This window comes from Myotis myotis, unplaced genomic scaffold (assembly GCF_014108235.1).
Source record: "Myotis myotis isolate mMyoMyo1 unplaced genomic scaffold, mMyoMyo1.p scaffold_m19_p_2, whole genome shotgun sequence".
Classification (NCBI taxonomy): Eukaryota; Metazoa; Chordata; class Mammalia; order Chiroptera; family Vespertilionidae; genus Myotis; species Myotis myotis.
In genome coordinates, this window is record NW_023416324.1 from 156,278,700 (window position 1) to 156,304,198 (window position 25,499).

Below are 25,499 nucleotides of genomic sequence, written 5' to 3' on the forward strand. Positions count from 1 at the left end.
GGGTGCAGCGCCCCAACACCCCCCTCCCACGGGCCCTGCTCTGTGTGTGACAGGGTAGAGCCTCAACCTCCCCATCAACCCTGCCTTGAGTGTGACAGGGGATGGTCCCCAACCCCCCAATCGGCCCTACCCTGAGCGTGACTGAGGGTGGCATCGCAACCTCCCGATTCGCTCTGCTCTGTGCATGACAGGGGGTGGCGCCCCAATTCCCCAATCGGCCCTGCTCTGAGCCCGACCAGGGGCTGCACCTAGGGATTGGGCCTGCCCTCTGCCACCCGGGAGCAGGCCTAAGCCAGCAGGTTGTTATCTCCCGAGGGGTCCCAGACTGCAAGACGGCACAGGCCGGGCTGAGGAATCCCCCCACCCCCCGAGTGCACAAATTTTTGTGCACCGGGCCTCTAGTCTATCATAATAAAAACACAATATGCTAATTAGACTGGATGACGTTCTGGATGAAGCTGGGGCTGCTGGGGTCCCAGGTGCCTGCTGGCAGCCAGAGGGAAGCCCGGGTCCCAGGTGCTGGAAGGAAGGCCTACTCTTGCACAAATTTCGTGCATCCGGCCTCTAGTTCATATATAATATGTGAGTACATGAAATAACTTTGTGGTTAGAAAGGTGTAAAATAAGAATGACCCACCTCAAATGAAAACATTTAAACTTAAATTTAAAGTAATAGGGTGTAGAACAGTGGTTCTCAACCTTCTGGCCCCCTAAATACAGTTCCTAAAGTTGTGACCCAACCATAAAATTATTTTCATTGCTACTTCATAACTGTAATGTTGCTACTGTTATGAATCATAATGTAAATATCTGATATGCAGGATGGTCTTAGGCGGCCCCTGTGAAAGGGTCGTTCAACCGCCACAGGGGTCACGACCCACGGGTTGAGAACTGCTGGTGTAGAAGAAAGATCACAAACTGCAAATTTAGCTCAAGGTTCCAATCTAACTTAGCCATTTTTCATCTTTGTTATTTGGAAAAAACTACATAAACTTCTGTGAAGCTTAGTTTCCTCATATAAAATAGGAGTAAGTGATACTTCATTAACTCTGCTCTATGCCTTTTCTTTGTTAAGATATTGTTTTGTGGGAGAGCACTTTCTGCCTTTGATCAAAGAACAATTAATTACTAAACTGAAGGAAGTAAAATTCTAATCATTCTATAAATAATTTCCTTCATCTATTAAGAAAAAATAATGCTTATGCATTCAACATTGTTATAAGAAAAATTAGTTATCAAATGATTATTTAATAAAAACATATTTGAAATATACTAGAGACCCGGTGCACAAAAATTTGTGCACTCAGGGGGGTCCCTTAACCCCACCTATGCCCTCTTGCTGTCTGGGACCCCTTGGAGGATGTCCACCTCTGGCTTAGGCCCACTTCCTGGGGGATCGGGCCCAAGCCGGCAGTCTGACATCCCTCTGGCAGCCCGGCAGCCCTCGGGGGATGTCCACTTACCAGCAGGGAGCAGACCTAAGCTGCAGTCAGACATCCTTAGTGCTGCTGAGGAGGCGGGAGAGGCTCCCGCCACCACTGCTGTGCTGGCAGCCATCAGCCTAGCTTGTGGCTGAGCAGAGCTCCCCCTGTGGGAGCGCACTGACCACCAGGGGCAGCTCCTGCATTGAGCATCTGCCTCCTGGTGGTCAGTGTGTGTCATAGTGACCAATCATTCCCAGTCGTTCTGCTGTTAGGGTCAATTTGCATATTACCCTTTTATTATATAGGATAATTGGTGTAAATACATTAAACAGACCATGACTATCTTACAACTAAAATTTGCCTCATTGTTATTTCTTACAAATGATAATTGTTTATTATAACTTGGAGGGTTATTCAACAACAAAAAAGTATGGTAGTGAATCTCTGAAGTTTTATGTATGCTTGCTCATTTATTATTAGAAACAATGAACATCATTTTAACCTTTTAGACTTAAAGGCCTCTAAAGGAAGGCTCTATGTGAAATCATAATATTTTAAAATTTTATTCAAAGTACTTTTTTCTGTTAATTCTTCAGAGCAAATAATGCTAATTTCTCAGTCTAGCAAAATCACAGTTCTCAGAACTAAAACTTTCTCACTACCTCTTTGATCTTGGAAACTAGAGAAATATCCATTGATACTTATTACTAAAACTAGAGGCCCAGTGCACAAAATTTGTGCACTTAGTGGGGTCCCTCAGCCCAGCATGCACCTTCTTGCAGTCTGGGATCCCTCAGGGGATGTCTGACTGCTGTCTTAGGCCCACTCCCCTTAGGCCCTGGGAGTGGGCCTAGGCCGGCAGTCAGACATTTTTAGCACTGCTGCGGAGATGGGAGAGGCTCCGTCACCACCACTGCGTTTGCCATCTGTGAACCCAGCTTCTGGCTGAGCAGTATTCCCCCTGTGGGAGTGTGCTGACCACCAGGGGGCAGCTCCTGAGTTGAGTGTCTGTCTCCTGGTGGTCAGTGTGCGCCATAGCAACCAGTTGTTCTGTCAGTTGGCCAATTTGCATATTAGCCTTTTATTATATAGGATTATATTCCTCCAAATTTTACCTAATTTTATTAGTACTAAGAAAATAATTTGTCACTTTATGAAGACATATGAATTTTTTTAAAATGGTATGTACATGTTAGTACAAAAGATTGTTTCAGATATAACCTGATCATATAACTTTAGCTCAGAACCATAATGTGATGTCTTATGCTCTCTCAGCAGATCACTGAAAACTTAGTTTATGAAAAGCCAGAGGACCCCCTGAGTTTTATGCTGAGCCAGGTATGCAATAGGAGAAAAAGAGAAATCTTTTTATTATAAATAAAGCACACATACAAGTGTATAAAACAAAACATGTACAACTCAGTGAATTATCATGAAATGAGCAAACCTATAACTACCATTTCAGTTAAAAAAATTAAAACATTTCCAACATCCCAGAAGCTTCCTTCCTTTCTCTCAGTTATTATTCTTTACGAGTTGCTATTATTCTGACTCTTTTGCTATTATCTTCCTCACTTACCTTTATAATTTTACCACTAAACAAAAATCATGAAAAACTTTTTTTTAGATTTCTCAACTTTATATACTGGGAACCATATAGAGGTATTCATTTGTTTCTAGTTACTTTTGCTCAAAATTATGTCTGTGAGATTAATACATACTGTTGTGTGTAACTATAGTTGATTTTCATTGCTGTATAGTTTTCACTGTATGAAATGCCACAATTTATTCATTCTATGATGGATGTGAATATCTAGGTTATTTCTAGCTTGTAACAATTAGAAAATTTTTTCCTATGAAGCTTTGTGTACATGTCCCTTAGTGCACATATACTAGTACACACATTTCTCTTGAGTACATACCCTGTGAGTGATTGCTGGATTATAACATATGTGCTTGCTCAGCTCTAGTATATTATTTCAAAAATTTTCCAGCCCTAGCTGGTCTGGCTCAGTAGATAGAGTGTCAGTCTGCGACTGAAAGATCCCAGGTCTGATTCCAGTCAAGGGCATATGCCCAGGTTGCAGGCTCGATCCCCAGTAAGAGGTGTGTAAGAGGCAGCCAATCAACGATTCTCATCTTTGATGTTTCTAACTCTCTCTCTCTCCTTTCTCTCTGAAATCAATTTAAAAAATTTTTTTCCAAAGTATTTGTACCAATTCATACTCCCAACAGAAGTGTATATTAGTGTTCCAGTTGTTTTACATCCTTGCCTAGACTATAAGACTATATCCAACAGTTAGTATTATCAATCTTTTTAGCATTAGCCATTTTTATGGGTGGTTAGTAATAAATTATTGTAGTTTCCAGTTGTTTGTTCCTGATTACTAAAATTGTTGCATGTATTTTAATTTGTTTATTAGCCATGTGGAAGTATTTCTTTTCCCATTGTATCAATAGTCTTTTTATTTTTATTTTAACTCATTTGTAACTGTTTCTGTCTATTCTGGTTGTGAAATCTTTGTTGATTTTGTTTGTGACAAGTCTTATCTTACTCTCTGCCTTCCCTTTTTACTTCTTACAGGTATTTTTTATAAACAGAAATTCTTAATTTTGATATAGTCAAATTTTAACAATCATTTTATTTATGATTAGTACTACTGGTGTTCTGTCATAGACATCTCTCCTTTGCCAAAGCTCCTAACCATAGTCCCCTATATTATCTTGTAGAAATTTGTTAGTGGGGTTTTCTTAGGGAAGGCGTTAGATTTTGTTTGTTGGTTGACATTTACATTAATATGCAATCAACCTGCAATTGATTTTGTACAGGATGTGAGGTGGTGGCGTTTCATTTTTTTCCCAAGTAAACATCCAATTGACCAAACATCTTTTGTAAAACAAACAAAAAACCCATACCTTTCACACTGCTCTTTATTTGGTATATTTGTCAATTCTTGCTCTAATACAAGACTATCTTAATTAGTATGCCTTACAATAAGTCTTAATATCTGTCAGAGTTAAGTTCTCATATCTTATTGTTTAAAATACCTTGGATGTTTTTAGGTGCATGTCCATATCATTATTTACTTATTTATTTTATTTTTTTTTATATATTTTTATTGATTTCAGAGAGGAAGGGAGAGGGAGAGAGAGAGATAGAAAAATCAATGATGAGAGAATCATTGATTGGTTGCCTCCAGCACAGCCCCTACTGTGGATGGAGCCTATAACCCTGGCATGTGCCCTTGACCGGAATCAAACCCAGGACCCTTCAGTCCACAGGCTGATGCTCTATCCACTGAGCCAAATTGGCTAGGGCTCCATTTCAGAATTTAGAATTAGTTGTCAAGTTATAGAAATGAAAGAACAGGATAAAACTCCAGAAAAAGAACTAAACAAAATGGAGACAAGCATCTATCAGACGAAGAGTGCAAATGAACTTGATAGAAGAAAAGATATAGTGAGAACTTCAACAAAAAGACAGAAAACACTAAAAAGGCTATAGAAAACATAAAAAAGAACCCATCAGAATGGAAGAATACAATAAAGAATACACTAGATGGAATCAACAATAGGTTAGATAAGCACATAATTGAACCATCAATCTGAAAGACAATGTAATGGAAAACACCCAACTGGATCAGCAAAAAGAAACAATTTTTTAAAATTAGAATAGTATTTTTTAAAACTATGGAACAGCATCAGGCATAACAACATTTACATCATAGGAGTCCCAGAAGAGAAGAGAAAGAAAAAGGAATTGAAAACCTATTTGAAGAAATAATGACTGAAAACTTCCCTAACTTGGCAAATGAAATAGACATACAAGTCCATAAAGCACAGAGATCCCAAACAAGATGAATCCAAAGGCACCCACACCAAGACACATCACAATTAAATGTCAAAAGTTAAAGTCAAAAAGAGAATTTTAAAAGCAGCAATTGAAAAATCAGTATGTACAAAGAAGTACCCATAAGACTATCAGAAAACCTTTCAATAGAAACTTTGTGCCCAGAAGGGACTGGCAAGAAATATTCAATGATAAAAGGCAAAAACCTAGAATGGGGCTAAGTGAAATGCTGAAATTTAGCAAAAGATAGGAGATAATGTAGACTATCACCCACTGTAAATGTTTGCAAAGAAATATATTTTAAATATGGAAAGACATATAACAATGCTGGTTAATTAGACAGTAGACCCAAAGCCCTTATATTTGATGCATTTTTATATATGGTTTCATAATTCTGTCTGTTTAAATGTGTACTATTATTTCTTTTTCTTGATTTCATTTAGTTATATACATTCCTGATCATCTGATTATTTATTTTCCTTATAAAAATACATCATCAAAATAAAAAAAATGGTTGAGGTCAAAGGAAGGAAGGAAGGAAGGAAGGAAGGAAGGAAGGAAGGAAGGAAGGAAGCTACAACCAAGATTACTCTACCCAACAAGCTTATCATGCAGTATCCAAGGAGAGATAGTTTCACAGACAAGCAATAAGGAAAAAAGTTCATCACCATTAAACCAGTTTTACAATAAATGTGAGAGGGATTTTCAGTAGAAAGAAAATACCAAAAATAGAAATAAGAATATATAGGGCCCTGGCCAGTGTTGCTCAGTAGTAGAGCATTGGCCCACAAACTGAATGGTTGCAGGTTCTATTTCCCACCTCCAGTTGGGGCAGGTGTGGGAGGCAACCAATCAATGTGATATATCTCCCTTCTCTCCCTTCTCTCTCTTCTCTCTCTCTCTCTCTCTCTCTCTCTCTCTCTCTCTCTCTCTCTCTCTCCTTCCCTCTTTCCCTCTCTTCCACTCTCTAAAAAATAAATGGAAAAATATCATCAGGTGAGGATTAACAAAAAAATATATATGAAAGAAAAAATTCTCACTGGCAAAAGCAAATAGTAATAGCAGTTGATCAAACAATTTTAAAGTTAGTACAAAGATTAAAAGGCGAAAATAGGAAGATCATGTGTAAATACAACAATAGTTAAGGGGTAAACAAATACACACCAAAAAAGAGAGAAAAATGACAAAAAATAAACATTGAGGAGATGAGTAAAAACATGTAGTGATTTTACATGGAGACTAAATAGCATGCTATTAAACAATGGCTGGGTTACCAGAGAGATCAAAGAAATAAATAAAAAATATCATGGCAACAAACAACAATGAAAACACAACAATCCAAAACCTATGGGACAAAGCGAAAGCAGTCTTGAGAGGGAAGTTCATAGCTCTACAAGCCTACTGCAAAAAAAACCAAGAAACAATGATAATAAATTACCTAGCCCTACAACTCAAAGAGCTAGAAATAGAGCAACAAGAAAAGCCCAGTGTAAGCAGAAGGAAGGAAATAATAAAGATCAGAGCGGAGATAAAAAACATAGAGACCAAAAAGAAAAAAAACAATACAAAAGATCAACAAAACCAAGAGCTGGTTCTTTGAAAGGATAAACAAGATTGATACAACTCTAGCCAGGCTCACCAAGAAACAGAGAGAGGACCCAAATAAACAAAATCAGAAATGAAAGAGGCAAAATAACAACAGACCCCACAGAAATACAAAGGATTGTTAAAAAATACTATGAACAACTCTACTCCAACAAACTAGACAACCTGGAGGAAATGGACATATTCCTAGAAAAATACAACATTCCAAAACTTAATCAGGAAAAATCTAAAAATCTCAGTAGGCCAATAACTATGGAAGAAATTGAAGCAGTCATCAAAAAGCTTCCAGCAAACAAAAGCCCAGGACCAGACGGCTTCACAGGGGAGTTTTACCAAACATTCAAGGAAGAACTAAAACCTATCCTCCTCAGACTACTACAAAAATCCAAGAGGAAGGAACACTTCCAAGCTCATTCTATGAAGCCAGCATCACCCTAATACCAAAACCAGGTAAAGACAACACAATGAAAGAGAATTACAGGCCAATATCCTTCATGAACGTAGATGCCAAAATCCTCAACAAAATCCTAGCAAATCAGATCCAGCAGTACATCAGAAAGGTCATACACCATGACCAAGTAGGTCTTATCCCAGGGATGCAAGGATGCTACAATATCTGCAAATCAATAAATGTAATACATCACATAAACAAATTGAAAGATAAAAACCATGTAGTCATATCAATTGATGCAGAAAAAGCATTTGACAAAATCCAACACCCTTTCTTGATAAAAACTCTCAGCAAGGTAGGAATAGAAGGATCATACCTCAATATAATAAAAGCCATATATGACAAACCTACAGCCAACATCATAATTAATGGGCAAAACTAAAACCATTTTCCCTAAGAACAGGAACAAGACAGGGATGCCCCCTCTCACCATGCCTGTTCAACATAGTATTGGAAGTACTAGCCGCTGCGATCAGACAAGAAGAAATAAAAGGCATCCAAATTGGAAAAGAAGTAAAACTGTCCTTATTTTCAGATGACATGATACTGTACATAGAAAACCCTAAAGACTCCATCAAAAATTATTAGACTTAATAAATGAATTCGGCAATGTAGCAGGATACAAAATTAATGCCAAGAAATCTATGGTATTTCTTTTTTTTTTTTATTAGTTAAGGTATTACAAATGTGTCCTCATCCCCCCCATTAACCCCCAACCTCCCCCACACACACACTCATGCTCCCATCCCCCTGTTGTCCATGTCCATTGGTATGGCTTATATACATGTATACAAGTCCTTCGGTTGATCTCTTCCCCTTACCCCCGCCCTCCCCTACTTTCCTTCTGGGGATTGATAGCCTGATTGCTGTTTCTCAGTCTTTGAGTCTGTCCCTTTTCATCAGTCTATGTTGTTCTCTATAATCCACAAATGAGTGAGATCATGTGGTATTTATCTTTCTCTGACTGGCTTATTTCACTTAGCATAATGCTCTCCAGTTCCATCCATGCTGTTGCAAAAGGCAAGAGTTCCTTTTTTTTTACCGCAGCATAGTATTCCATTGTGTATATGTACCACAGTTTTCTAATCCACTCATCTGCTGATGGGCACTTAGGCTGTTTCCAAATCTTAGCTATGGTGAATTGTGCTGCTATGAACATAGGGGTGCATATATCCTTTCTGATTGGCGTTTCTGGTTTCTTGGGATATATTCCTAGTAGTGGGATCACTGGGTCAAATGGGAGTTCCATTTTTAGTCTTCTGAGGTAGCTCCATACTGTTCTCCACAGTGGCTGCACCAGTCTGCATTCCCACCAGCAGTGCAGAAGGGTTCCTTTTTCTCCACATCCTCTCCAACACTTGTTGTTTGTTGATTTGTTGATGATAGCCATTCTGACAGGTGTGAGATGATAACGCATTGTCGTTTTGATTTGCATCTCTCGTATAATTAGTGACTTTGAGCAGGTTTTCATATGTCTTTCGGCCTTCTGTATGTCCTCTTTCGAAAAGTGTCTATCTAGGTCCGTTGCCCATTTTTTTATTGGATTGTTTATCTTCCTTTTGTTAAGTTTCATGAGATCCCTGTAAATGTTGGAAATTAAACCCTTATCGGTGGTATCATTGGCAAATATGTTCTCCCATGTAGTGGGTCTTCTTGTTGTTTTGTTGATGGTTTCCTTTGCTGTGCAAAAGCTTTTTATTTTGATGTAGTCCCATTTGTTTATTTTCTCTTTAGTTTCCATTGCCCTAGGAGCATTATCAGAGAAGAAATTTCTTCGGCATATGTTTGCGATTTTGCTGCCTGTGGATTCCTCTAGTATTTTTATGGTTTCCCGTCTTACGTTTAAGTCTTTTATCCATTTTGAGTTTATTTTTGTGTATGGTGTGAGTTGGTGATCTAGTTTCATCCTTTTGCATGTATCTGTCCAATTTTCCCAGCACCATTTATTGAAAAGACTGTCTTGACTCCATTGTATGTTCTTGCCTCCTTTGTCGAATATTAATTGGGCATAGTGGTTTGGGTTGATTTCTGGGGTCTCTATTCTATTCCATTGATCTATATGTCTGTTCTTGTGCCAGTACCAAGCTGTTTTAAGAACAGTGGCTTTGTAATACAGTTTGATATCTGGTATTGAGATCCCACCTACTTTGTTCTTTCTGAGGATTGTTGCAACTATTCGGGGTCTTTTTTTATTCCAGATGAATTTTTGGAACGTTCGTTCTAGATCTGTGAAATATGCTGTTGGTAATTTAATGGGGATTGCATTGAATCTATAAATTGCTTTGGGTAGTATGGACATTTTAATGATGTTGATTCTACCAATCCATGAACACGGTATATTCTTCCATCTGTTTATGTCTTCCTCTATCTCTTTTTTCAGTGTCCTGTAGTTTTCAGCATATAAGTCTTTTACCTCCTTAGTTAAGTTTATTCCTAGGTATTTTAATTTTTTTGGTGCAATGGTAAATGGGATTGCTTCTGTAGTTTCACTTTCTGTAAGTTCACTATTGGTGTAAAGAAATGCCATGGATTTCTTAGCATTAATTTTGTATCCTGCTACATTGCCGAATTCATTTATTAAGTCTAATAATTTTTTGATGGAGTCTTTAGGGTTCTGTATGTACAGTATCATGTCATCTGCAAATAAGGACAGTTTTACTTCTTCTTTTCCAATCTGGATGCCTTTTATTTCTTCTTCGTGTCTGATCGCAATGGCTAGTACTTCCAGTACTATGTTGAACAGGAGTGGTGAGAGGGGGCATCCCTGTCTTGTTCCTGTTTTTAGGGGGAATGGTTTTAGTTTTTGCCCATTGATTATGATGTTGGCTGTGGGTTTGTCATATATGGCTTTTATTATGTTGAGGTATGATCCCTCAATTCCTATCTTGCTGAGAGTTTTTATCAAGAAAGGGTGTTGGATTTTGTCAAATGCTTTTTCCGCATCAATTGATATGACTATGTGGTTTTTCTCTCTCAATTTGTTTATGTGATGTATCACATTTATTGATTTGCAGATATTGTACCATCCTTGCATCCCTGGGATAAATCCTACTTGGTCATGGTGTATGATCTTTTTGATGTACTGCTGGATCCGATTTGCTAGGATTTTGTTGAGGATTTTGGCATCTATGTTCATGAGGGATATTGGCCTGTAATTCTCTTTCATTGTATTGTCTTTATCTGGTTTTGGGATTAGGGTGATGTTGGCTTCATAGAATGAGCTGGGAAGTGCTCCTTCCTCTTGGATCTTTTGACATAGTCTGAGGAGGATAGGTTTTAGGTCTTCCTTGAATGTTTGGTAAAACTCCCCTGTGAAGCCATCTGGCCCCGGGCTTTTGTTTGCTGGAAGCTTTTTGATTACTGCTTCGATTTCCTCCATAGTTATTGGCCTATTGAGATTTTTAGATTCTTCCTGGTTAAGTTTTAGAAGGTTGTATTTATCTAGGAATATGTCCATTTCCTCCAGGTTGTCTAGTGTGTTGGAGTAGAGTTGTTCATAGTATTTTCTAACAATCCTTTGTATTTCTATGGGGTCTGTTGTTATTTCTCCTCTTTCATTTCTGATTTTGTTTATTTGGGTCCTCTCTCTTTGTTTCTTGGTGAGCCTGGCTAGAGGTGTATCAATCTTGTTTATCCTTTCAAAGAACCAGCTCTTGGTTTTGTTGATCTTTTGTATTGTTATTTTGGTCTCTATGTTTTTTATCTCCGCTCTGATCTTTGTTATTTCCTTCCTTCTGCTTACAGTGGGCTTTTTTTGTTGCTCTCTTTCTAATTCTTCGAGTTGTAGAGTTAGGTCATTTATTCTCATTGTTTCTTGTTTCTTGCAGTAGGCTTGTAGAGCTATGAACTTCCCTCTCAAGACTGCTTTTGCTGTGTCCCATAGGTTTTGGATTGTTGTGTTTTCATTGTCATTTGTTGCCATGATGTTTTTTATTTCTTCTTTGATCTCACTGGTGACCCAGTCGTTGTTTAATAGCATGCTATTTAGTCTCCATGTGTTTGATTTTTTTGGATTGTTTTTGTTGTAGTTGATTTCCAGTTTTATGCCTTTGTGGTCTGAGAAGATACTTGATATGATTTCAATTTTCTTGAATTTGAAGAGACTTTGTCTGTGACCCAATATATGGTCTATCTTTGAAGATGACAAATGTGCACCCGAGGAGAATGTATATTCTGTGACTTTGGGGTGAAATGTTCTGAAGATGTCAATTAATTCCATCTGATCTAGTGAGTCATTTAGGATTGATGTTTCTTTGCTGAGTTTCTGTTTAGAGGATTTGTCCAGTGGAGATAATGGGGTGTTAAGATCCCCTACTATGATTGTATTGCTGTCAATCTCTCCCTTGATCTTCTCCAGAAGATTTCTTACGTATTTGGGTGCTCCTATATTGGGTGCATATATATTTACCAGAGTTATTTCTTCTTGTTGGACTGCTCCCTTTAGTATTATGAAGTGGCCTTCTTGATCTCTTTTTATGTCCTTCACTTTGAGATCTAATTTGTCAGATATAAGTATTGCTACCCCGGCTTTTTTTTCACTTCCATTGGCCTGAAAAACCTTTTTCCATCCCTTCACCATCAGTCTGTGTGTGTCTTTTTTTTGTGAGGTGGGTTTCTTGTAGACAGCAGATATATGGGTCATGTTTTCTTATCCACTCATTTACCCTATGCCTTTTGACTGGGGAATTTAATCCATTTACATTTAAAGTTATTATTGATAGAAACTTGTTAGTCGCCATTTTTGTTCTTTACCGCTGCGTTCCTTCTTTGTTTCCTGTTTTTTCTATTTACAGCAGACCCTGTAGCATTTCTTGCATTGCTGGTTTGGTTGTAATAAACTCCCGTAGACCGTTTTTGTCTGTGAAGCTCCTGATTTGACCCTCAATTTTGATTGATAGCCTCGCTGGGTATAGTATTCTTGGATTCAGACCCTTCCTTTGCATGACTTTGTATATTTCATTCCATTCCCTTCTTGCCTGATGTGTTTCTGTTGAGAAATCGGTCACTAGTCTGATGGGGGATCCTTTGTAGGTAACTTTCTGTCTCTCTCTGGCTGCTTTTAAGATTCTTGCTTTGTCGTTGGTGTTTGCCAATTTAATTATTATGTGCCTTGGTGTCGATCTTTTCGGGTTCATTTTGTTTGGGACTCTGTGAGCTTCTTGGATTTGTGTGAGTTTTTTCCTCCCTATATCAGGGAAATTTTCTGTTACTATTTTTTCAAACAGGTTTTCTATTCCTTGCTCAGTTTCCTCTCCTTCTGGCACCCCTATTATTCGGATGTTGTTTCGTTTAGCATTGTCCCAGAGTTCTCTTAGGCTCTCCTCCTGCTTTTTAATTTTTTTTTCTAGAAGCTGTTCTGTTTGGGTATTTTTTTCTACCTTGTCTTCTAGCTCGCTGATGCGGTCCTCTGCTTCTTCTAGTCTACTGTTGATGCTTTCTATTGAGTTCTTTATGGCAGTGATGTCGTTTTTCATTTCTTCTTGGTTTCTCTTCATTTCCTCTTGGTTCTTCTTCATTTCCTCTTGGTTCCTACACATATTGTTGAATTGGTCTTCCATTTTTTTCATCCACCTTATGACCATTACTCTGAATTCTTTCTCTGACAGGTTGCTTGCCTCCATTGCCTCCATTTCGTTTACTTCCTTTTCTGATGATGCCTGTTTTTCTCTCATATTTGGGTTGGTTCTTTGTTTCACCATGATTTCTCTTCTCAAGGTGTTTGGTTATGTAGTTCTCTCTCTGCTGCGCTGATTCAAGGGCACAAAATACAACACAACAAGGCACAACGTACAAGGCAACAAACTAAATGCATTCACGTTATTAATAACCCCAAATAAAGGTGACCCCCCGAGCGAAGAGAATTAGGGGATATAGAAGAAAAAAGAGAAAAAGATTAAAGAGAAAAATAAAAAACAAAAAGGAGTGCTGAAATGAGATTGGGAAAAGGGAGAGAAGAAAAAAAACAAAAATACAAAAAAAAAAAGTAAGAGAATGAAATAGAGGTGGGGAAGAGGCTATTTGTATGGGGAGAGCGAGGGATTGGAAATTAGATATATAAGTAGGGTGAAATTTAGACAGTGGTTAGAAAGAAGGAATAAGTAAAATCCAAAGCAGGAATAGGGTAAGAGAAACAGGACAACAAAAGGGGAAAAGTGAGGAAGAGAGTTTTGGCTTAAGGGTAAATGTGAGCTAGAGAGAAATGATGCTAAAGGAATGATGAAAATAGTGTGTATAACACTAATCCCAAAATAAAATAAAGAAAAATTAAAAAAATAATAAAAAATAAAATGACACTTGAAAAAATGGTAAAAGGATAGCAATAATACTGGTTAAAAAAATGTAGTAATTAAAAAGGTAAAATCAAGTGATGAAAAAAATAAAAAATAAAAAAATAAAATAAAATAGGTTCTTAATGAAATGGTGAAAAAAGAATTTAGAAAAAAAAAATATATATATATATATAAAAATATTCGGAAGTGAAGGTGCTTCAGATCTTCCACTCTTCTTTTTGGCACGCCTCAGTCCTGCCAGGCATTCAGGGGAGTGTTGAACTTCCCTGCAATACACTGTCCCTCCGTGCGGTAAACCACAGACCTGATTTTAAGGCAGCTTGTATTTGTTTACCAGACTGCCTTTATTTGTGATCGTAGAAGAGACAGTTCGTGGCTCTGCCTCTGGGTGGCAGTGTGTCTGGATTGACCTCCGAGGCTATAAGTCCTCTCTATCAGTAGGGTTTTTTTTTTTTTTCCTCTATGGTATTGGGAACTGATTCAGGAAAGACCACTGCCCAGAGCTGGTTCCTTGCCACTGCCTGCTGTTTCCCAGGCTCCCCAAAAAGAACTTTCCCCTACAGGCTCTGTGAATGACCCCAACTGGGGAATCCCATGCACTGGGTTTAATAATCAAATGCACGGATCTAAGGGGAACTGTAACAAGAGCCTGATAGTTGTGCGAATTCGCAAGCCTCCACCTTCCAGGTCTGCGCACAGTCTCTGCGCGCAGTCTCCGTGCGCTCACTCGCCCCTGGCACCAAGCAGCCAGCAGATTGGCAAAGTCCAAGGCTGCTCCCTTACATCCAGTCCAGCTATGGGCTCATTTTTTGCGTTCCCTTCTGCCAGCAGCCCTGTGGGGCCCCTTCCCCACTCGCGGGTCACGCTGGTCCCAACGGCTGCAGACTCTGTGGGGCGCAGATTCCGCCCCGTGCGCGCGCGAGCTCGGTCCTCCCTCCAACCCGAACTTCAAACCGCACCTTTAGGGGATGTCCAACCTTTCCGTGAGAAGAAGCAGTGCTCGTCTGAGTTCAGGCAGTGACGCTGCTTGAGATCCCTTGTTCCCAGGTTAGTAGCTGGTCTCTGGATGCCGGCAACAACCACCCAAGATGGCGCAGTCTCCACTGCTTAGCTGGCGCACCACGAGAGGCTTCAGCGGCAGTCTCCAACCGTCCTTTTTTTCCTGGGGGTTCTCAGTCTTTCCTAGCTGCAGACAGTCTCTCAGCTGAAAATCCTCTGCCTATTCGGGCTGCATGTTACCCGTTTCAGCTGCTCACCCTTATCTGCTCCAGGACAAGGCACAGGACACGTCCGTTTATACCGCCGCCATTTTTCCTTCCTCTATGGTATTTCTTTACACCAATAGTGAACCTATAGAAAGTGAGACTAAAAAAGCAATCCCATTTACCATAGCACCAAAAAAAATTAAGATACCTAGGAATAAACTTGACTATGGAGGTAAAAGACTTATATGCGAAAAATTATAGGACACTGAAAAAAGAGATAGAGGAAGACATAAACAGATGGAAGAACATACTGTGCTCATGGATTGGTAGAATCAACATCATTAAAATGTCCATACTACCCAAAGCAATCTATAGATTCAACGCAATCCCCATCAAATTACCAATGGCATATTTCACAGATCTAGAACGAACATCCAAAAATTCATCTGGAATGAAAAAAGACCTCGAATAGCTGCAGCAATCCTGAGAAAGAAGAACAAAGTAGGTGGGATCTCAATACCAGATATCAAGCTGAATTACAAAGCCACTATTCTTAAAACAGCTTGGTACTGGCACAAGAACAGACATATAGACCAATGGAATAGAATAGAGACCCCAGAAATCGACCCAAACCATTATGCCCAATTAATATTCGACAAAGGAGGCAAGCGCATACAATGGAGTGAAGACCGTCTCTTCAATAAATGGTGTTTGGAAAATTGGACAGATACATGCAAAAGGATGAAACTAGAGCACCAACTCACACCATACACAAAAATAAACTCAAAATGGATAAAAGACTAAAACATAAGACGGGAAACCATAGAAATACTAGAGGAAGCCACAGGCAGCAAAATCGCAAACATATGCCGAAGGAATTTCTTCTCTGATACTGCTCCTAAGGCAATGGAAACTAAAGAGAAAATAAACAAATGGGACTACATCAAAATAAAAAGCTTTTGCACAGCAAAGGAAACCATCAACAAAACAAGAAGACCCACTGCATGGAAGAACATATTTGCCAATGATATCACCGATAAGGGTTTAATCTCCAACATTTACAAGGAACTCATGAAACTTAACAATAGAAAGATAAACAATCCAATCAAAAAATGGGCAATGGACCTAGATAGACACTTTTCAAAAGAGGACATACGGAAGGCCAAAAGACTAATTATATGAGAGATGCAAATCAAAATGACAATGAGGTACCATCTCACACCTGTCAGAATGGCTATCATCAGCAATTCCACAAACGACAAGTGTTGGAGAGGATGTGGAGAAAAAGGAACCCTTCTTCACTGCTGGGGGGAATGCAGACTGCTGCAGCCACTGTGGAGAACAGTATGGAGTTTCCTCAAAAACTAAAAATGGAACTCCCATTTGACCCAATGATCCCACTTCTAGGAATATATCCCAAGAAACCGGAAACACCAATCAGAAAAAATATATGCACCCCTATGTTCATAGCAGCTCAATTCACCATAGCTAAAATTTGGAAACAGCCTAAGTGCCCATCAGCAGATGAGTGGATTAAAAAACTGTGGTACATCTACACAATGGAATACTACGTTGTGGTAAAAAAGAAGAAACTCTTGCCATTTGCAACAGCATGGATGGAACTGGAGAGCATTATGCTAAGTGAAATAAGCCAGTCAGAGAAAGATAAATACCACATGATCTCACTCATTTGTGGAATATAGAGAACAACATAGACTGATGAACAGGGACAGATCCAAAGACAGAGAAACAGCCATCAGATTATCAATCTCGAGAGGGAAAGTAGGGGAGGGTGGGGGTAAGGGGAAGAGATCAACTGACGGACTTGTACGCGTGCATATAAGCCAAACCAATGGACATGGACAACAGGGGGTTGAAAGCATGAGTGGTGGGAGGGGAGGTTTGGGGTTAATTAGGGGGGATGAGGACACACTTGTAATACCTTAACCAATAAAGAAATTAAATATTAAAAAACAAGAACAACAACAAAATGTAGTGATTTTAGAATGTGCTCAAACTTAAGCAACCATCAACTTAAATTAGACTGCTATAAAGATAGCTTGGTATAAGTGAAAAACACATGGTAACCATAAACAAAAATATCTAGCCCTAACTGCTTTGGCTCAGTGGATAGAGCATCGGTCTGTGGACTGAAGGGTCCCAGGTTCAATTCCAGTCAAGGGCATGTACCTTGGTTGTGGGGACATCCCCAGTAGGGTATGTGCAGGAGGCAACTGATTGATGTTTCTCTCTCATCAATGTTTCTAACTCTCTATCCCCCTCCCTTCCTCTCTGTAAAAAAAAAAATCAATAAAATATATTTTAAATATATATATATATATATATATATATATATATATATATATACTAGAGTCCCGGTGCACAAAAATTTGTGCACTCGGGGGGTGAGGAAATCCCTCAGCCCGGCCTGTGCCCTCTCGCAGTCTGGGACCCCTCGGGAGATAATGACCTGCTGGCTTAGGCCTGCTCCCGGGTGGCAGAGGGCAAGCCCAATCCCTAGGTGCAGCCCCTGGTCGGGCTCAGAGCAGGGCTGATTGGGGAATTGGGGCGCCACCCTCTGTCATGCATAGAGCAGGGCGGATCGGGAGGTTGCGATGCAACCCTCAGTCACTCTCAGGGTAGGGCCGATTGGGGGGTTGGGGTACCGCTCCCTGTCACACTCAAGGCAGGGTCGATGGGAAGGTTGCGACACCACCCCCTGTCATGCACAGAGCAGGGCCCATCAGGGGGGTTGGGGCTCTGTACCCTGTCACACACAGAGAAGAGTCGATCAGGGGGTTGGGGAGCTCCCTCCTGTCACTCACAGAGCAGGGCCCACAAGGGGGTTGGGGAGCTCCCCCTGTCACTCACAGAGTAGGGCCGATAGGGGAGTTGGGGCACCACCCCCTGTCACACACAGAGCAGGGCGGATCAGGGGGTTGGGGCGCCGCACCCTGTCACACTCAGGGCAGGGCCAATGGGGAGGTTATGGCTCTACCCCGTCACACAAAGAGCAGGGCCCGTGGGGGGGTGTTGGGGCACCGCACCCTGTCACACACACAGCCTCAGGGCGATCAGGGAATTGGGGAGCTTCCCCCTATCAGGCACAGAACAGGGCTGATCATGGGGGTTTGGGCGCCTTCCCCTGTCACGAACAGAGCAGGGAGGATAGGGAGGTTGTGGCCCCGCCCCCTGTCACACACAGAGCCGCAGGGCGATCAGGGGGTTTGGGTGCTGCCCACTGTCACGCTGATCCTGGTGCCGGGAGGCCTCACGGCTCCGCTGATCCCAGTGCTGGGAGGCATATTACCCTTTTACTATGTAGGATAGAGGCCTGGTGCACGGTGGGGGCCAGCTGGTTTGCCCTGAAGGGTGTACTAGATCAGAGTGGGGGTCCCGCTTGGGTGCCTGGCCTGCCTGGGTGAGGGGCTGATGGCTGTTTCTAGGCTGCCTGCACCCCCTTCAGTGTGGGGGTCCCCACTGGGGTACCTGGCCAGTCTGAGTGAGGGGCTGAGGGCTGTTTTCAGGCTGGCGTGTGACTGAAGCTCCCAACCTCTCCTTTTTTCTTTTTTATTGTGGGCCAGCTTTAGCTCTGAGGCTTGGCTCCAGCTCTGAGGCCTCAGCTACTGAAAGCAGGTATCTGATTTGTTTGGGTTCTATAATCAAAACACTGTTTCAACTCCAGCTCTGAGATCCCGGCTGGATGAAACAGGTTTCTGGGTTTTGTTTAGCTTCTATATTTGTGACAATGTTTCAAACTGCAAGCTCAGAGGTCAGCAGCGGCAGGCGGGGAATGTTGGCTTCCTCCGTCACTGAAGCAAGCAAGCCTCCTGTTCACTTCAATCTGCCTGGCTGCCAGCCGCCATCTTGGTTGGCAGTTAATTTGCATATCGCCCTGATTAGCCAATGGGAAGGGTAGCGGAGGTATGGTTAATTACCATCTTTCTCTTTTATTAGATAGGACTAGAAGCCCGGTGCACAAAAATTTGTGCACTCAGGGAGGAGAGGGGGTCCCTCAGCCCGGCCTGTGCCCTTTCGCAGTCTGGGACCCCTCGGGAGATAATGACCTGCTGGCTTAAGCCTGCTCCATGGTGGCAGAGGGCAGGCCCAATCCCTAGGTGCAGCCCCTGGTCGGGCTCAGAGCAGGGCGGATCGGGAGGTTGCGATGCCACCCTCAGTCAAGCTCAGGGTAGGGCCGATTGGGGGGTTGGGGCACCACCCCCTGTCACACTCAAGGCAGGGTCTATAGGGAGGTTGCGGTACCACCCCCTGTCACGCACAGAGCAGGGCCCATCAGGGGGTTGGGTTGTTGCCCCCTGTCACGAACAGAGCAGGGCAGATAGGGAAGTTTTGGCCCCGCCCCCTGTCACACACAGAGTTTCAGGGTGATCAGGGGGTTTGGGCACTGCCCCATGTCACGCTGATCCCAGTTCTGGGAGGCCTCGCTGCTCTGCTGATTCCGGTGCTGGGAGGCATATTACCCTTTTACTATATAGGATGGAGGCCTGGTGCACGGGTGGGGGCCGGCTGGTCCCCTGAAGGGTGTCCTGGATCAGGGTGGGGATCCCCACTGGGGTGCCTGGCCAGCCTGGATGAGAGGATGATGGCTGTTTGCAGCTGGTCACACCCCTTTCAGCGTGAGTGTCCCCACTGGGGTGCCTGGCCAGCCTGGGTGTGGGGATGATGGCTGTTTCCAGCTGATCACACCACCTTCAGGGTGGGGGTCCCCAGTGGGGTGCCTGGCCAGTCTGGGTGAGGGGCTGAGGGCCGTTTTCAGGCTGGCACGTGACTGAAGCTTCCAACCTGTCCTTTTTTTTTTTTTTTTTTAATTCTGGGCCAGCTTTAGCTCTGAGGCTTGGCTCCATCTCTGAGGCCTTGGCTGCTGAAAGCAGGTATCTGGTTTGTTTGGGTTCTATAATTGTAACACAGTTGCGGTCCTGCTCACTCCAGCTCTGAGATCCCGGCTGGCTGAAAGCAGGGATCTGTGTTTGTTCTATAATTGAAACAATGTCGCTGTCCTGCTGGCTGAAGCCCGCTGGCTGAAAGCAGGTTTCTGATTTGTTTGGGTTCTATAATCAAAACACTGTTTCAACTCCAGCTCTGAGTCCCGGCTGGCTGAAAGCAGGTTTCTGGGCTTTTGTTTAGCTTCTATATTTGTAACAATGTTTCTTAAACTGCAAGCTCAGAGGCCGGCAGCAGCAGGCGGGGAACGTTGGCTTCCTCCGTCCCTGAAGCAAGCAAGCCTAATGTTCACTTCAAGCTGCCTGGCTGCCAGCTGCCATCTTGGTTGGCAGTTAATTTGCATATTGCCCTGATTAGCCAATGGGAAGGGTAGCGGAGGTACAGCTAATTACCATGTTTCTCTATCCTATCTAATAAAAGAGGCCTCCCAGCACCGGGATTAGTCCTATCTAATAACTAGAGTATCGGTCTAGTTATTAGATAGGACTAGAGGCCCAGTGCACAAAAATTTGTGCACTCGGGCGGGGGTGGGGGGGTTCCCTCAGCCCGGCCTGTGCCCTCTTGCAGTCTGGGACCTCTCGGGAGATAACAACCTGCTGGCTTAGGCCTGCTCCCGGGTGGCAGAGGGCAAGCCCAATCCCTAGGTGCAGCCCCTGGTCGGGCTCAGAGCAGGGCCGATTGGGGAGTTGGGGCGCCGCCCCCTGTCATGCACAGAGCAGGGCAGATCGGGAGGTTGCGATGCCACCCTCAGTCACGCTCAGGTAGGGCTGATTGTTGGGTTGGGGCACCGCTCCCTGTCACACTCAAGGCAGGGTCAATGGGGAGGTTGCGGCACCACCCCCTGTCATGCACAGAGCAGGGCCAATCAGGGGGTTGGGGCACTGCCCCCTGTCACTCACAGTGCAGGGCCCATTAGGTGTGTTGGGGCTCCGTACCCTGTCACGCACAGAGCAGGGCCCATCAGGGGGTTGGGGAGCTCCCCCCTGTCACGAACAGAGCAGGGCCGATCAGGGGGTTGAGGAGCTCCCCCCTGTCACTCACAGAGTAGGGCTGATAGGGGAGTTGGGGCACTGCCCCCTGTCACACACAGGGACGGGCTGATGGGGAGGTTATGGCTATACCCCGGCACACACAGAGCAGGGCCTGTGGCGGGCGTTGGGGAGCCACCCCCTTTCACACAGAGCAGGGCCGATCAGGGGGTTGGGGCACCGCAGCCTGTCACACACAGAGCCACAGGGCGATCAGGGAGTTGGGGAGCTCCCCCTATCAGGCACAGAGCAGGGCTGATCAGGGGGTTTGGGCACCTTCCCCTGCACAAACAGAGCAGGCCGGATAGGGAGGTAGTGGCCCTGCCCCCTGTCACTCACAGAGCCGCAGGGCGATCACAGGGTTTGGGCGCTGCCCCTGTCACGCTGATCCCAGTGCTTAGAGGCATAGTACCCTTTTACTATATAGGATAGAGGCCTGGTTCACGGGTGGGGGCCGACTGGTTTTCCCTGAAGGGTGTCCTGGATCAGGGTGAGGATCCCCACTGGGGTGCCTGGCCAGTCTGGGTGAGGGGCTGAGGGCTGTTTTCAGGCTGGCGTGTGACTGAAGCTCCCAACCGCTCCTTTTTTTCTTTTCATTTTTTTATTATGGGCCAGCTCTGAGGTGTGGCTCCAGCTCTTAGGCCTCTGCTGCTGAAAGCAGGTATCTGGTTTGTTTGGGTTCTATAATCGAAACACTGTTTCAACTCCAGCTCTGAGATCCCGGCTGGCTGAAAGCAGGTTTCTGGGGTTTTGTTTAGCTTCTATATTTGTGACAATGTTTCAAACTGCAAGCTCAGAGGCCGGCAGGGCCAGGAGGGGAATGTTGGAGTCCTCCATCACTGAAGCAAGGAAGCCTCATGTTCACTTTAAGCTGCCTGGCTGCCGGCCACCATCTTGGCTGGCAGTTAGTTTGCATACCGCCTTGATTAGCCAATGGGAATGGTAGCGGACGTACGGCTAATTACCATGTTTCTCTTTTATCAGATAGGATTGTTTCAGGTCTTATATTTCGGTCTTTGATCCATTTTGAATTAAGTTTTGCACAAGGGGACAAACTGTTATCTAGTTTCACTCTTTTGTATGTGGCTTCCAATTACCTAGCACCATTTATTGAAGAGGCTTTTTTTCCTCTATTGTGTTTTTCGGCTCCTTGGTCAGAAATTATTTGCCCATTTACATGTGGTTTTATTTCTGGGCTCTCAGTTTTGTTCCGTTGGTCTGTGGTTTTGCTGCCAATACCATATTGTTATATATATATGTATATAATTGATTTTTTACAGAGAGGAAGGGAGAGGGATAGAGAGTTAGAAACATCGGTGAGAGAGAAACATCGATCAGCCACCTCCTGCACACCTCCTACTGGGGATGTGCCCGCAACCAAGGTACATTCCCTTGACCGGAATCGAACCTGGGACCTTTCAGTCCACAGGCCAACGCTCTATCCACTGAGCCAAACCAGTCAGGGCTACCATATTGTTTTCATTATCATAGTTCTGTAGTATAATTTGAAGTCAGGTAGTGTGATACATCCAGCTTTGTTCTTTTTTCTCAGGATTGCTTTGGCTATTCTGGGTCTTTTTTTGGTTCCATACAAATCATGACTTTTGTTCTATTTCTTTAAAAAATGACATTGGGATTTTGATGGGGATTGCATTAAATCTGTATATTGTTTGGGGTAATGTAGACATTTTAAGTTGATTCTTACACTCCATGAACACAGAATATCTTTCCCATTTCATTGTGTCTTTTTCAATCTCGTTTAATAATATTTGCAGTTTTCAGTATATAGGTCCTTCATACCCTTTGTTAAGTTTATTTTAATTTTTGTGTGCAATTGCAAAAGGAATTACTGGTTTTGTTTTCATTTCTTTTGCTGAGTTTTGTCATATTCCTCTGACAAAGGTTGACGTTTTTGTTTTAGCTAGCAGTTAATACAGTTAGATTCAATTTGAAGCACTCTCTTGCCTTCTGTGGTTAATGGGTCATAGCTCAGGTGAATTCTTTAAGCTTTTGCTGCCTACTTTGAATCCATCCTGAGAGTGCATGAGTCAGGTGTCAGCCTGAGTCTTGTGAAAGTTTCATGCACAGAATTAGACTCTCTTTCCCTCTTCAATAAATGGTGCTAGGTAATTGGAAGCCACATACAAAAGAGTGAAACTAGATAACAGTTTGTCCCCTTGTGCAAAACTTAATTCAAAATGGATCAAAGACCGAAATATAAGACCTGAAACAATCCTATCTGATAAAAGAGAAACATGGTAATTAGCCGTACGTCCGCTACCATTCCCATTGGCTAATCAAGGCGGTATGCAAACTAACTGCCAGCCAAGATGGTGGCCGGCAGCCAGGCAGCTTAAAGTGAACATGAGGCTTCCTTGCTTAGGTTTTCCCCTCATTCTTCAGTATCTGGACATATTAACCCAGGCTTCTTCTCCTGAAAGACAGTGGGCTTTCTAATAGAACTGTAGGCAATTCGGTGAGTTTTCATTAAGTCAAAGTTACAAATAATGAGGAATTCATTCCAAATTGGTCAGTTGCTCCAAGTTTTGACTCTCCTTCAAAATCTGCCTGTCTTTGCTTAGTCTCCAGAATCTCCTGGTTGCTGTGAGGGTTTTTTAATTTGTTTTTTTTTTATTTGGTTTTTGTTTTATAGCATGGGGAGGGTTGTATTTTGTTTCTATTACACAGCTGTTATTTGCAGGATTTATTTTTTAAGTGCTTATTCTTGCATATAAGAAGCCGATATATACATTTAAGGTTTTTCACAAATTTAAATATGTGGTATTTTCATTTTATTTACTTCAAAATAGTTTCTAGTTTTCATTATGATTTCTTCTTCAACTTACGGGTACTTGGACATTACATTATTTATATAAATGATCAAATATCAGGTTTTCTAGTTACCTTTTGGTTAATGATTTCTAATTCAATTGCACTTTACTCATAGAACAAGATTCAAATATTTGAGATGTGTTGACATGATTTATGATGTAGCATGTGGTTAATTGTTTTAAATAATTAATTGGGGTTGAAAAAGATTTATTCTGCAATTACTGGGAAGTATTCCAAATATATCCATTAAGTCAGATTTGCTAAATATGTTGTTTGAATCTTCATTGTAAATTTGCTTAATGTCCTGTAGTTCTGTCAAATTATGCTGTGTCTATGTAGTTAAGGCTATGTTATTCAGTGCAAGTTAATTTAGAATTCTTACATCTTTCTAGTAAATTGAACTTTTTATCATTAAGGGGTATAGCATGAACTCTAACTACTCTGTTTAAAATTTTTATAGCTATGCCAGATTTATTTTAGTCAGTGTTTAAAGGGTATATATCTTTATTACTTTTAACTTTACTCTCCCCTTAAGTTTTATTTATTTTTTTTATAATATATTTTTATTGATTTCAGAGAGGGAGGGAGAGGGAGAGAGAGATAGAAATATCAATGATGAGAGAGAATCATTGATTGGACTGCCTCCTGCACGTCCCCCACTGGGGACTGAGCCCACAACCCAGGCATGTGCTCTTACCGGGAATCAAACCGTGACCTCCTAGTTCCTAGGTCGATGCTCAACCACCGAGCCATGCCAGCTGGGCCAGAGTTGTTTACAATTCTAATTCTAGATTTCAACATTAAATGTAGCAATGACTATATTTAATATCTTAGCAATGACAACTTTTTGAAACCTCTCAGAAATAAGTTACTGTTGTTAAGAGAACAATATTTGTATTTGGAGCTTTTTCTTTTTTTTAATTGTTTTATTGCTTAAAGTATTACAAAGAGTAGTACATATGTCTCCTTTTTATTTTCCCCCTTGACCTTCCCCCAGTCTCCCCTACACCTCAGTGTCTTGTGTCCATTGGTTATGCTTATATGCATGCATACAAGTCCTTTGGTTGATCTCTTACCCCTCCCCCCTCCCCGCCCCTCAACCCTCCCAGGCTTTCCCACTGTAGTTTGACAGTCTGTTCGAGGCAGCTCTGCCTCTGTATCTATTTTTATTCATAAGTTTATAATGGTCTTTATTATCCATGAGTGAGTGAGATAATGTGGTGTTTTTCCTTCATTGACTGGCTTATTTCACTTAGCATAATGCTCTCCAGTTCCATCCATGCCGTTGCAAATGGTAAGAGTTCCTTCTTTTTTACAGCAGCATAGTATTCTATCGTGTAGATGTACCACAGTTTTCTAATCCATTCATCTACTGATGGGCACTTAGGCTGTTTCCAGATCTTAGCTATGGTGAATTGTGCTGCTATGAACACAGGGGTGCATATATCCTTTCTGAGTGGTGTTTCTGGTTTCTTAAGATATATTTCTAGAAGTGGGATCACAGGGTCAAATGGGAGTTCCATTTTTAGTTTTTTAAGGAAACTCCATACTGTCTTCCATAGTGGCTGCACCAGTCTGCATCCTTTTTCTCCACATCCTCTCCAGCACTTGTCGTTTGTGGATTTGCTGATGATAGCCATTCTGACAGGTGTGAGATGATATCACATTGTCGTTTTGATTTGCATCTCTCAGATGATTAGTGACTTTGAGCAAGTTTTCATATGTCTCTTGGCTTTTTGAATGTCCTCTTTTGAAAGGTGTCTATTTAGGTCCTTTGCCCATTTTTTGATTGGATTGTTTATCTTCCTTTTGTTAAGTTGTATGAGTTCCCTATAAATTTTGGAGATTAGGC

The 25,499-nt window shown here is 42.1% G+C and overlaps 1 protein-coding gene across 1 annotated transcript in view; it reads left to right on the top strand.

Annotated features, from left to right (window-relative positions):
* Window positions 1-25,499, top strand: part of TEX55 (testis expressed 55) — a 47,500-nt gene that overhangs the window by 8,543 nt on the left and 13,458 nt on the right. Inside the window, exon 5 of the mRNA XM_036348540.1 lies at window positions 2,700-2,762. Coding sequence (XP_036204433.1) covers window positions 2,700-2,762 — 63 coding nt within the window. The remainder of the gene's footprint in view (window positions 1-2,699; window positions 2,763-25,499) is intronic.